The sequence below is a fragment of the Lutjanus erythropterus genome, chromosome 7 (genome assembly GCF_056507025.1).
Source record: "Lutjanus erythropterus isolate fLutEry1 chromosome 7, fLutEry1.hap2, whole genome shotgun sequence".
NCBI classification, from domain to species: Eukaryota; Metazoa; Chordata; class Actinopteri; order Lutjaniformes; family Lutjanidae; genus Lutjanus; species Lutjanus erythropterus.
Genome location: NC_139323.1, coordinates 28,862,883 through 28,875,460, shown reverse-complemented (window position 1 = coordinate 28,875,460; position 12,578 = coordinate 28,862,883). Strand labels below are relative to the sequence as shown.

At 38.4% G+C, this 12,578-nt stretch overlaps 1 protein-coding gene across 2 annotated transcripts in view; it reads right to left on the bottom strand.

Moving 5' to 3' along the window:
- The window catches only part of osbpl9 (oxysterol binding protein-like 9), a 45,225-nt gene extending 36,389 nt beyond the window's left edge, over positions 1 to 8,836 (bottom strand). For both annotated transcript variants that reach the window (XM_084723477.1, XM_084723476.1), the window contains exons 1-3: positions 8,713 to 8,836; positions 5,364 to 5,414; positions 1,468 to 1,546 (exon numbers count right to left, since the gene is read on the bottom strand). In XM_084723477.1, the coding sequence (XP_084579603.1) occupies positions 1,468 to 1,546; positions 5,364 to 5,414; positions 8,713 to 8,823 (241 nt within the window). In that variant the 5' untranslated portion in view covers positions 8,824 to 8,836. The remainder of the gene's footprint in view (positions 1 to 1,467; positions 1,547 to 5,363; positions 5,415 to 8,712) is intronic.
- Positions 8,837 to 12,578: the final 3,742 nt, after the last annotated feature.

Genomic DNA, 12,578 nt, shown 5'->3' with positions numbered 1-12,578 from the left:
TTTAATCGAATGGCTGCACCTTTAACTGGCAAAAGGATTAAAGCTGAGGCCAAAGACTCAACATAAACTGTGGCACAGAAAGTTCCAGAATAAATTAAGACCATGACATTTGAGTTAGTATTCACTGACAAACACATCTCTATGAAAACTTCATCTTGAGTGGAAAAAAACTATGATTACATAACAGTTTAGCCAAACCAGTGAAGAACAGGCCAAACACCGGTAACAACAAACATCCTTTTCTAAATAACACAACTAGTCTGTGAAAACATTTGACCGATTCGACACTGCACGCTCTCTTCTCTCCTTGATAATCCCTCACAGCCGACAGCCACTAAACAATCTACTTCACGCTGCTCTGAACTGTCCTTGAACCTCGATAACAAACCAATAGACCCGAGCGCTACGGAGCATGCTGCTCCACCCTGCCCGCACATCCCAGAAGACAAACAAACAACGCCTCCTCTCGATCCTTTCTGCCCGGGACTGGCATGCATGCGGACCATGAGATGAGACGTGCACGGTTTTCTCCTTACCCTTCCGTTTGTAGAACCACAGCATACAGCTTCGGAACACAGACATGGGAGAGGGCATGGAGGAGGTGAGAGGGGCGGGGGGCCCATGGACTGTGGCTGGTGGTGACCCTCGAGAAGGAGGTGACGGGGGAGTGCTGGTGGTGAGGGGTTTGGTGTTGGCAAGGGGGGGGGGGGGATGAATACAAATGGACAGATGGGAAGGACAGAGATGAAGGAAAGGTGGAGGAGGTTAGTTCAAGACCTGGTGGAGTAATAAGAGTAAAAAAAGGGTGTCTGCTGCGGTGTACTGGAGTGGACAGCTCCCTGTCAAGAAAGAGGGAAGGGTTGGCTGGACGGGAGGGGGTGATGCTGTAGCTGGGAGCCAATCCTGTCCCTATGAAGTGAATTGTTGTTGGATAGAGAGCGGCAGCGGCAGCGGCAGCAGCGAAGGGCGAACAGCAACCAGAAGAGACCTGAGCTCAGCTTCCACCTCAGCAGTATTCCCTTATTATTCCCAGAGGAAACACACAAGCTGCAATCTTCCTCCTCAGCCGTAGTTGGGAGGACCGACGGTGAAAAAAAAAAGCCTTACTTGCTCGTTCTGTTCCAGAGGAATCTGTCTAGCTTGCAGTGGAACAAATCTACAGAAATACGTGCCAGTCCAACAACTTCGCAGAGCTTGGAGAGCATCCACAGGGAGGGGAAAGAAAAAAAAAGCTCAGATGCACGCAGCACGCTTTGACATTGTGTAGATGCCTGTGCATGTGTTTCCTGGCATTAGTGCAGACCAATCCAGGTCTTTAAAAGGCGGGGAGTGAGAGAGTAAGGGAGAGGAAGAGAGTGAGGAAGAGCAAATGAACAACAGGGATGGAGGTAAAGGAGAGAACATACAGAGGAAGGACGCCAGTGAAGGCAACACAGTGGGGAGGGAATGAAAAGCGGGACGTCTCACCTTGGAAATGGAAAGTCTTCTGGTCCACAGTGATGGTGAAAGTGCTGTCGTCCTCGTCATCGATGCCGATCACAGCTCCCTGGGCAAACAGAGTCAGAGAGAGGGGGGGGGAAAAAGCAGGCAGTCAGACAGGACACGTCATACTCCACTTTCCATTGCCCTCCACATGTTCCACCAGCCTCTAACCGGTTATCTTTTGTAAATAAATTACCCTTGCTCCATCTCAGCACCTCAATCTCTCCCCTTCAAAAGCTCCTCATCATCTCCTTCTCACAATCACTCTGTGTTTCTCCTTTCACACACACACATATCGGAGTGCAGTCTTTTGGAACATGGGAGAGGAGAAGAAGAAGGGAGGGGAAGAGGAGGAGGTGGGATTTGGGAGCGAAGGAGGAGAAAAGGCAGTGAAGGGTGGAGAGAAACAGACACCGGGGACCAGCAGCTAGCAGCCGACAGGAGAAAAAGAACTGCAGAGAAACGGCCTGCTGGCTAGCTGGGACATTAGCTCCTAGCAACAGAAGCAGGGTGTGTGACTCACACAGCAAACCTGCAAATAATAAACACAACAACAACTACAAAGCATGGATAAACTGATACAAACAGCTGCAAGGTTTTATTAAATAGATTTTGACTTTGACGCCACATGAAACAACAATAACAAGCAAGGCATGGTCTTTGCTGCTTCACAGAACAGTCAGTTACTTATAAAACTAAAAGGCACACCAACAAGATGTCTACAGTATCTTGTTATGTCTTATTGTAATGAGGCTCAACAAATTAACAGCACAAGATCTAACTGGGACTTTCTCAGAAGTGGTTTCATCCTATCAAAGACAAGTTGCTCCAAAGTCTATAGCTGAGGGAAAATTAATAGTTGAAAGGAGGACTAATGTGCAACTAATCTACTCTCTTTGTAGGCTAAATGTTTCTTCATCGGACATACAAAGAGAGTGAGTCTAAAGGACTGAGTGAGCCATAAATTAACATAATGATAGCCTTGTAATTGTGGAGGGAGTAGAGTTATATATATATATATATATGTATACACTGAACAGTTCTTCCCAGGTGGTGACTGTTGCAGTCAAACAGAAAAACCTACTGGATTTTCAAATTTAATGTATGATGACTAATAACAGATTACAAATGAACCCTCTACAAACACTGTTAATGGATGTGGCACATGAAAGGGATGCATCATACCACATGATCTGTTTTTTGTTTTTTTAATTTTATGTTAATTTGGGAAATTTACGTTCAACATTTACATGGTATCAGTTTTACTTCAAGTACATTTACATCAAATATGTAGCCTAGTCAGATAAAGTCTGGCATTATACGTTTAACGTACTCAGTCCAAAACCTGGAAATGAAATTCTTTTTGGTCTTTGTGGGGAAATGACAACATTTCCATACTATGGGCTATATTTTATATAATATTTCTATCTACTAATCAGTGATGGGTGGGTTCTGATGGCCTACATGGTCTGTTTTTTTAAAGTTATTATTCTTTAGTCACTGTGATAACGTCTTAGAATAATAATAACTTCGACTGCATTATCTACACAGTATATCACAGTAGTTTAGTACCTCTGCCCTGATCTCTCCCCTTGTGTGGCTGAAACTTGTCAGCATTTAAAACATGAACAAGGACAACAGTTGTCCTTGTTCTGCATGAGAGTGCTGCAAGAACAATTTTTTTTTTGCTAACCACAAAGTATTATGGCCTCATAAGTCACCGTTAAGTGTGTCAGGATTACCAAAAAGGTAATGATTCACCGAAGGCTATTGCTGTGGACTGGATTGCACTATTTTCTACAGATCAGGGGTGCAAATGTTGTGATTGCGATATGAGCGACTATTTTAAGACAAGATAAGAGATAATCCCACAACAGGGAAAATATGCAGTGTTGCATAAGCAAAAGGGGGTCAGCAAAACAGAAAGACATATCAATAACAAGCAATAAATAATAGCTAAGGAAACAAGCAGTACAAACAAAAGGAAATAAACACGTTTAAAACGTATACAATATAAACAAGAAACAAACTCAACAGTTGAATTTACAACACTGAACATAGGAAATACTGGCATTGCAAAGTCGTAATATTTCAAACACAACTAGAAGGAATAGTAATTTTTGGATATTGTTTTCACTGAAAACTATAAAAATGACGAAGATGTGATCTTTGCAGAGGTCTGCACCAAACAAGCTTCTTCCCTTAAGTCTGGAGAAAAATTTGTAGGTTGGGGCCTCATTTCTAAGGGTATGTTGTGACACATTTTACCTTTTGCAGCACCTGCAAATTGCATACTGTACTGGCCAATATTACAATTTTGATAGTATTTAGAATAACTGTATATCCCTACTACAGAGCATTACGCTCTAAATCTCTAAAATTTTAGACATGAGCAAGTCTTACTTTAAGATGTTGGATTGTTTGACTATAAATAAGTTGAAAAACAATCCATCGGCACTATATTAGAGGCTAAGGTTACAGAGTTGTTTCAAACAAGACAAGGCATGCTGAGGTGCCTGTGGCAAAAATACTTTGAAAGAAATTGAAACTGACACAGTCGGCTCAGTGTTTGGTACAATATATGATACAGGGACAAAGGTCTGACACAAGCAGTTAAAAAAAAACAAAGACAGACAAGATATTAATTCTTTTAAGTCATAAACACTGTTAGAAGCTTAACAATTTATTGAATTTTAAATTTGTAGTGATGTTTTCACATTAAATACTTTTTTTCTATTATTGGTAGGTGTCAAAAATCCAAATCGCCTTGATTCATTGGGAGTAAATACTTTCAATAGTCACTGTAATTAATTTGATTTAATTTATAGTGATGCATTGTTCAGCTCCATAATGTATGATACCAAAAATGTCACAATGTCACATCTTGTCCTAACTGAAACCTCTGACCCATGATGATCTGTCCACAAATGACACTGGATCCTCTTTTCACGTAGTTTCAGGAGATACTTCCTCACCTCAGTGGGATCTAAGAAAACACTTTCAGGGTGCTTGTCAATATGTTTTGTCCTAAAACGGGACTGGTGGCATGACACGTGTCTTTCACCACTGCTTCTGTAAAAAATCATGAGAAAATTTGCCTTCTTGATTTAAAATAAACCATCTGACATATAACATAAGAAACACTCAATATGCGGCTGACAGCCTCTGGCGTGGGAAGGCTGCCGGGGATTTACAAGTTAAAAAAGTATGAAGTTGAGAATTTGGAAAAAAGACAAAGTCTACATTACCTTTAACAAAAAGTCAGTGACAGACCAAAAAGGTCAAGTAAGCAGTAAAGACTTAAAGGAAGAAACATAATGAGATTTCTTTTAATAAGGACAGAGAAACAAATGTTATTCTGAGTATTTTATAATTTGTCAACTTAAGCCAACACATGTAATCCTATTGTTTAATTCTTTCCCTCCGCAGGTTTCTTTCAGGACAAATACAACACCCTATATTTTCTTAGGAATCCTCCCTCCCTCTTCTTACGAGAAAGGTTAAAATAGATCCTATAGTAGGACAACTGCTGCCATCTAGTGGACATCAGGACTCAATACTGAAAAAACATGCAGAGAGCCGACACTTTTACTGCGAAAGCTAAATATTAGATGGGGCTGACAAATCAGGCCATTACCATATCAAGTGGAAACTGCACAATATTTCATACGCAATACAGCAGCCTTTTAGGATTCATAGAGACTGCACTGACAAAGCAAACTCTGTTAGAAAATCAGACATGGGATGTATCATACCGCACTCAAAGACAACAATGCTCTGAGCACGTGGAGAGCAGGCCAGCAGCTGAGCCAAGCATGCAGAGTATGCACTGAATTTATCAGAGACAGCTGTCAGGAATAGGAGGGACATGAGAATCTTACCCTGAGTCGCACACAACCTCTTCTGGACCCTCGCATCATCTTGTCCTTTGACTGTAAATCAACAACAGAACAAGTCAGGCATTTATACAGTCGGTATGCATTTTTTAAATTTATTCTTAAACCTCTGATAGATAGCGCAAGAGTAAATTATATTAATTTGGTCAGCAACAAACTTTTTCAGAATTGATTAATTTGAATATTGTTTTCACGATTAGGCTAATCGTTTAGACCATAAAATGTAAACAAAAAAAAAAAAAGGTGAAAATTGCTCATTTCCCAGAGTCCAAAACGACATCTTCAAATTGCTTATCTTGTCCAACCAACAGTCCAAAACCTACACAATCTTCCTTTACTATCAAAATGACAAAGAAAAGCAGCAAATCCTGACATTTAAGAAGCTGGGACCAGCAAATGTTTGACATTTTTGCATAAAAAGCTAGGAATTAAATTCCTTTCACTTAAATTCCACTTAGTTTTACCAGCCAATCAACAGAGTATCACTGTTTGTTTGTTATTTTTTGGCTGGTGATGAAGCAATGTGAAAAATATCTATACAGATACTATGCACATCTGTAGTATGAAGTTGTCTTGGTTAAGTTAGGAAAACTTAACACAAATCAATATGTAGAGTAGTCTAACAGTCCAGCTCTGTAGTATGTACAAGGCTGACAGCATATAAATTCCATTCTCAGTTTGTCCCATATGTTGTAAGACAATATCCATGAGCGATTTGATCCAACTGCAGTGTCAGAGTCTCTGCTTTTGATAAGATGTAAAGCAGAGGACTCTCTTAAGTCTTAGATGAAAATAGACCATACATTGGACGAAGTCAGAAGAAGTGTGACTGAAGTCACAACACTTGAACTCAAGTCAGAAACGAATCAGACCAACAGTTCAACACTCTTTTGTTGAAAAGCAGAAAAGCCCTCACATTTGAGAAGCTGAAACCAGCAAACATTTGACATTTTGCTTGTAAAATGACTCAAATTTTCTGTCAATCCACAAATCAATTTATTGTTTCAGCTCTACAACAGATAGGCCTACTATGTAAAATTACTGGTAGACTCTTGTTCTTTTGTGTTTTGATCAGATAAACTGTCTTGTTCATACCCCTGGATCACTGTGGCTTTGCCCTGAAATGTACAATAACTGCCATTTATCACCTCAGCAGACACCATATCACGACCACTACAGTGATTTTTTCATTATCACAAAGGTGGCTCTCTTTTAACCTGGCTAGATCTTCATGGTAACTCATACTGAACTCATAACCTGGTCGGGAGCAGATTATGTTCAGAATTTCAGCTTACATCGGCTATAAAATCATCACTCTTTCACTGTGTCTTTATCAGTAATATAAATTCTAAAGTCAGGGAAGACATCATATGTGCGAAGTTGCTGGGCTGATGTTTGTAAATTCACCAAATAAGACTGCATTACAGCAGCACAAACTGTTTGCATCGTGTTGTCCCAGAAACCTCAATTTGGTGAGGCAGGGTCATTTTTTCCCATTTGCTTTATGTCACACTAAGACTTTGACATTTTACACAGCATCATCCACACACTAAAATAACAATGAAGTTGCTACAGACAGTTTGTAACTTTGCAACTCATTTTGCACTGCTAATATTATAGCTCAGAGAACAGATTAGAAAACTAACTTTCATTACTTTGATTTGACCAAACAAGACTGACGTGAAACATCATTTCCATGTCTCCTTTAGAATGGGACAGCACAAGACCAACAGCACCATGTTTAAGCCTGCTCTATAAAGTTTAATTCCTTAATGTGTAATTATCACATTAGAAATAAACATGGCATTAAGAGCTCATTAAGTTGATTAGTAGATTTCTGCCAAAGTTCCTGTCTTCTTGTTTGCAGCAACAGTGCCTGCTCTCATATATACATATTTGTGTTCATCATAGCTCTCCATTATAACAACCTGTTCATCTTGACTGAAGTTGAATGAAAAGTTGATAACTATCATTGTGATACCTGTCATCTCTGAACAGGGTTTTAGGTTTTGTTGAGCCAACTCATGCAAAGAAAGCCTGGCTGTGTTGAGTTTTTTTCTTATCTGGATAACTCATCTGGATACAGATCACATTTTAATACCAGGTGTACATGTGGCCGTAGCCAATTGAAGCAATAAATTCCTTATTATAGTATTTGCTATGTTGACAGACGAAGTTGAGTTTGCCCGCTGCAAACTCTGTTGTTCTTCCTGTATCCAGTGATGTCACAGTGATGTCACTGGATGTAAGGAAGAACTACAGGCTATTTCAGTATGGAGTTTTAAGTTTCTGCCTTTGTTTAGCCAAGGGCTAACCTATTACCATGTTTTGGCCAACAAAGTACTACTTATAGGGTAGAGTGGTGATGCATGGCAACGTCACTGTCAAAAGCTTGTATGCAATGCATGCTGGTACATGTGGGCACTGCTGCACAGCTCTGCAGCAGGAGAACTCAATTTTTTTGTCCATATAGCACAAACTGACGAATATATGGCTTCAGTTGATGACATTTACAATCAACACTGACTGGACATCATCCACATGCAAATTGGTGAATTTTCCCTTTAATACATCTAATAAGCCTTCAGTCAGTGCTTAGGCTTATGTCTGCTTCAGGTTTTTTTTTTTCATTTATATCTCTTTAAAATAACTACGAAGTTACTGTACGGACTACTGTACAAATAATTAAGATAAATTAATGTTTGGCAACTTTCTGAGACGAGTGGGCAGCTCTTAAGTTATTATCTTCCTTTTAACTCGTTTCACTAACAGTTACACTGACAGTTTCCTTTCTGGTTTGTTCTCGACATTAGCTCCCAATTAGAGTACAGTGAATTTACTGTCGTGGGATTAATACAAATTTAGCTACAACTAACCTAGCAGCCTCTGTCTCCTCCCGTGGTGTCTTGTTAGGTATTTGGCTAGTAAAACAGCGAGTGTTCAGACTCTTATTCAACCGCCGGGGACAAATATTATCTCAACAACACAAATAATTCAATCTGTCTCTCAGATAACTCTAAACTATTCACAACAATGTTCCACCGGTTCTGAGTATTTCAGCTTTTAGCCTTGGTAGCTAGCTAGCGACATTAGCGGAAGTGTGGAAAAAATACTGCCATTCGATTGGTCAGTTGGTCTTCAAAGAGCGTTGTTACTGGCCAAAGGCAGGATCTGTCATGAAAAAGACCCGCCTCTTATTGCCAGCTGAGACTCCCAACTCCTGACAAACACAAGGCCCTTATCCCACTCCGGTTTGACAACCAGCGACAACTTCTACATTATAACCTCGTGGGCGGATCAGTTTAGCATTTACAAACTGTGGAAATGACCTTACCGTGTAGTATGACAGTAAGCCGGCATTGTAGTCCAAAACGAACCAACGATACTGCCAACCTTTCATAACGTTAGTCCACTTGCTTAGCGGCCCCTCCATGATGGACGCCATCTTTACAATAGAATACGACTGGGGAGGAGTCGGATAAGGTGTGGGCAGGCGTCACGGCAGGATGCTGCTGCTGCTGATGTTGGTGAAGATGATGGTGATGATGTGCCCCATATCTGGGATGCTTGAGTTACCCCAAGGCAGTGGTGAAGGAAGGATTCAGATCATTTACTGCATCAACAGTAGCCTATTAATACCAAATTTAACTTTCAGTTAAAGTCCAAAATATTTCTAAAGTATGAATATATAAGTAGTATTAAAGTATTAAAAGTAAAAGTATTATATTGCATCATTAGATCATTATTACTCATGCATTACTGTAAAAGTAGGATTTTACCGTTGTAGTGAGGAAGAGCATTTTTTAATGACCACAACTAGTGGTTATGGTAATTCTATGAATTAATCTGCTTATTATTTTCCCTGATCATTGATAATTTTTTAAATAAAATTCCTTAAAACAAAAAAAAACAAAAAAAAAACAATTTATGTTCTATCAATTGGCTAACAGGTTAATCTTTAATATCAGTTTATGAGCTCTTCATATGTTTTGTATACATAAATCTCAATTTGCAAACTAACTATTAACTAAACCTGGTAATAAACGTAGTGAATATATATTTTTCTCTGAAATGTAGTGGAGTAGAACCAGAAAATGTCTTGAAAAGCACTTGAGTAAATGTATTTAGATTTTACCACTGCTCCGTGGTCATAATACAATAAATGTTGGAAGTGGTCAGATCCTTACTTAAGTAAAAGTAATAGTATCCCACTAAAATACTCCATTACAAGTTAAACTCTGCATCTGCATTCAAAATCCACCAAGCTTACAAATACTTACGAGCAGTATTAACAACAAAAACAATACTCTGTGCAGAATAGCCAGTGTTGTATGGTTTTTATTACTGGATTGTCATTTTTGAATATGTAAGCAGTACTTCAGTGTTGTAGGGAGCCACAGTGGAGCCAGTTTAACTACTTCATACTTCTACTTCTACTATTGGTTCCTTTAATCTATAATAATGAACCATGTTTTATTAGCTGATCATATGTATGTAAAAAAACAATGTAGTGGAATTAAAACGTACAATATTTCCCTCTGGCTTCTAGCATTCAATGAGAATATACTGAAGTAAAGATAAGTACCCCAAATGTTCCTGTTTCTCAGATTACATCTCACAGTCCATGCTTCCTTCTTTAACTTCTTTTTTCTGTGTTGCGACATGTAAGCAACAACACTAATTTTAAAATTGTTTTGTGTTTGGAGGAAGATTATCAACCAAAAATGAAACAGTATTCATCAATATCTTTATTATTTACAATAGGCTTAACACTGATAAGCAAAACTTCACAGTAATATAACGTGAGCTTTAAATAAAAAAAAAACAAAAACACAAAATATATATTTTGTACAATAAAAAAGTTAATGTTAACATCTCTGCCATTTTTTCATCCCTGTTTAGATTCACATATTCCATTATTGTGTGTGTTGGTTTACATTGCACTCGTACAACTGAAGAAGTGGCCTTTGGTATAATGATGTGTACACACGTTCTCCAGAGCTGTTCTCCATAACAGGGAGACAGGAGGAAAAATAAAAACAACAGATATACAGAATACATGCAGGCAACATAAAAAAAGACAATGCAGAAGACTGATAATGAGAAGAAATTTGTGGTCAGTTAAGATATTAAACAGCATTAGTTCAGATATCAGATTTAAAGAAAAACAAGATTGACATCAAATCAATTTACTGACATCACTGATTGAGTGTTTACAAGTTTTATTTTGTTTAATAAAATGTCCAGATTGGAAATATGTTTGATTCTTTCACTCTTTGATAAGGCTTTTAGGGAAAACTGCTCCACAGAGATGCACTACAACAAATCGATATGAACTTAGCAGGCAAAGAGGCCAGACTGGCGCTTGGCAAATATGAAGGGATATCTTTTAGACACAATTGATATGACAGTCAAATTATGAGACAATATAGCAGCCTGGGTTTACTGTAGCAGACTAGTATGTCATTTGTTAATGAGGAAATGTAACCAGGCGTGGCTGCACTAACAGTGTTACTGGGCAGCCTCAATAACTGAGTATGTAGGTACTAGAGCTGCAACAACTAGCTGATTAAGCGATGGAAAGAAAATTAGTTGCCAACTTTTTTGATAATTCATTAATCATTTCCATTATCTTTCAAGCAAAAATGCCAAACATTTGCTTTTTTCCATCTCATTAAATGTAAGGATTTGTGGCTTTACTTTGTCATTTATGATGGTAAATGAAGAATTTTTGAGTTTTGGACTGTTGGTTGGACAAAAGTAGCAGACTGAAGACATCACTTTAGGCTCTGGGAAATTGTAATGAGCATTTTTTCACAATATTTTGTTATTTTATAGATTAAATAATCGATTAATCAATTTATTGTGCAAATAATCCTCAGAATAAGCGATAATGATAATTGTTAGTTGCAGACCTACTACATACATAATCTTAATAGGCAAAGTGCACCTTTCAGTTTCAAGTTTGCATCTGAACATTAACATCCGAGTGACAAACGTATTCTGTAGTGATATTCTTAACACAACCTCATGGCAAAGTAAAGAAAACAAATCAATGTTTTAATGACGAACCTTAGCCATTGCTGTGAATTCTTGCAGTGGTAAGTGTACTGTATGGAAATTATTTGTTCACAAAAAGGCACCAAGAATCATAAAAAAAGATGGCATTTTTCATCCTTGTTATTTGAAACTCACAGTGAATATAAATTAATCGTCAGTTTGTTGTAAAAGGATCCTGTTTGGCAAGAAATGGGACATTTATACTGACACACAAACATGAAATGCACCACAAAACAAGTTGACAAAAACTTTTACTTGGCAATCCATCAAGTGTCATTAACAGGCATTTTGAAAGTATTATGGACCTGCAGTGTTTACAGATGAGATTTTGTAGTATTCAACATGTGTCAATGAACCAATGTGTCTGAGGCCTTATCCAGTGTACACTAAAGGGATAGTTTGGATTATTTTAAGTGGGGCTGTATGTGGTACTTATCCATGGTCAGTGTATTATCTATAGTAGATGGCTACACACAGGCCTCGAGTAAGCACAGAGCTAAGCAATGAACTGCTGTGAACAGGGTCAGCAACAAAACGTAGCTGTTTCAAAAAGGTCCACCTAAAACAAATGGCTGAAATTAACTGTAGGCTATATTTAGGTTTTTTTTCACAGCTTTACTTTGTCATCAGACATCCTTTTCTGATGGGACACCACCATTATATAAGTCAAATATCGCTCCCTCTAAACCAACCAAGCTCCATAGGTGAAATCAGTCATTTTACCTCACATGACACAGGAGTTTGTGGTCTACCGCTGCCTTGATCTCTTAAGTTTGTTGGTGTTATTGTGTGACTCAAGTGAATCTGAACTAACCCTTTACAACACAGAACTCACACAATAACACCAACAAAGTAAACAATCAGAAACTCCTGTGTTCTGCGTGCTGTACTCTGCAAGATAAAATGACTAATTTCACCAATGGAGTCTGGTTAAGTGAGCGAGAGTGATATTTGGCCTATGTAACAGTCGTTTCCCATTAGAAAAGGCTGCCTGACAGCAAGGTTAAATAATGAATATTCTAAACATAGCATAAGGTTATATAGATGTTTTTGAATGGGCCTTTTTTAAGTGGCTACAGTAAGTTTTGCTGCTGACTGTGTCCATAGCTGTACATTGCTTCGCATCTATGCTGGTGCTCT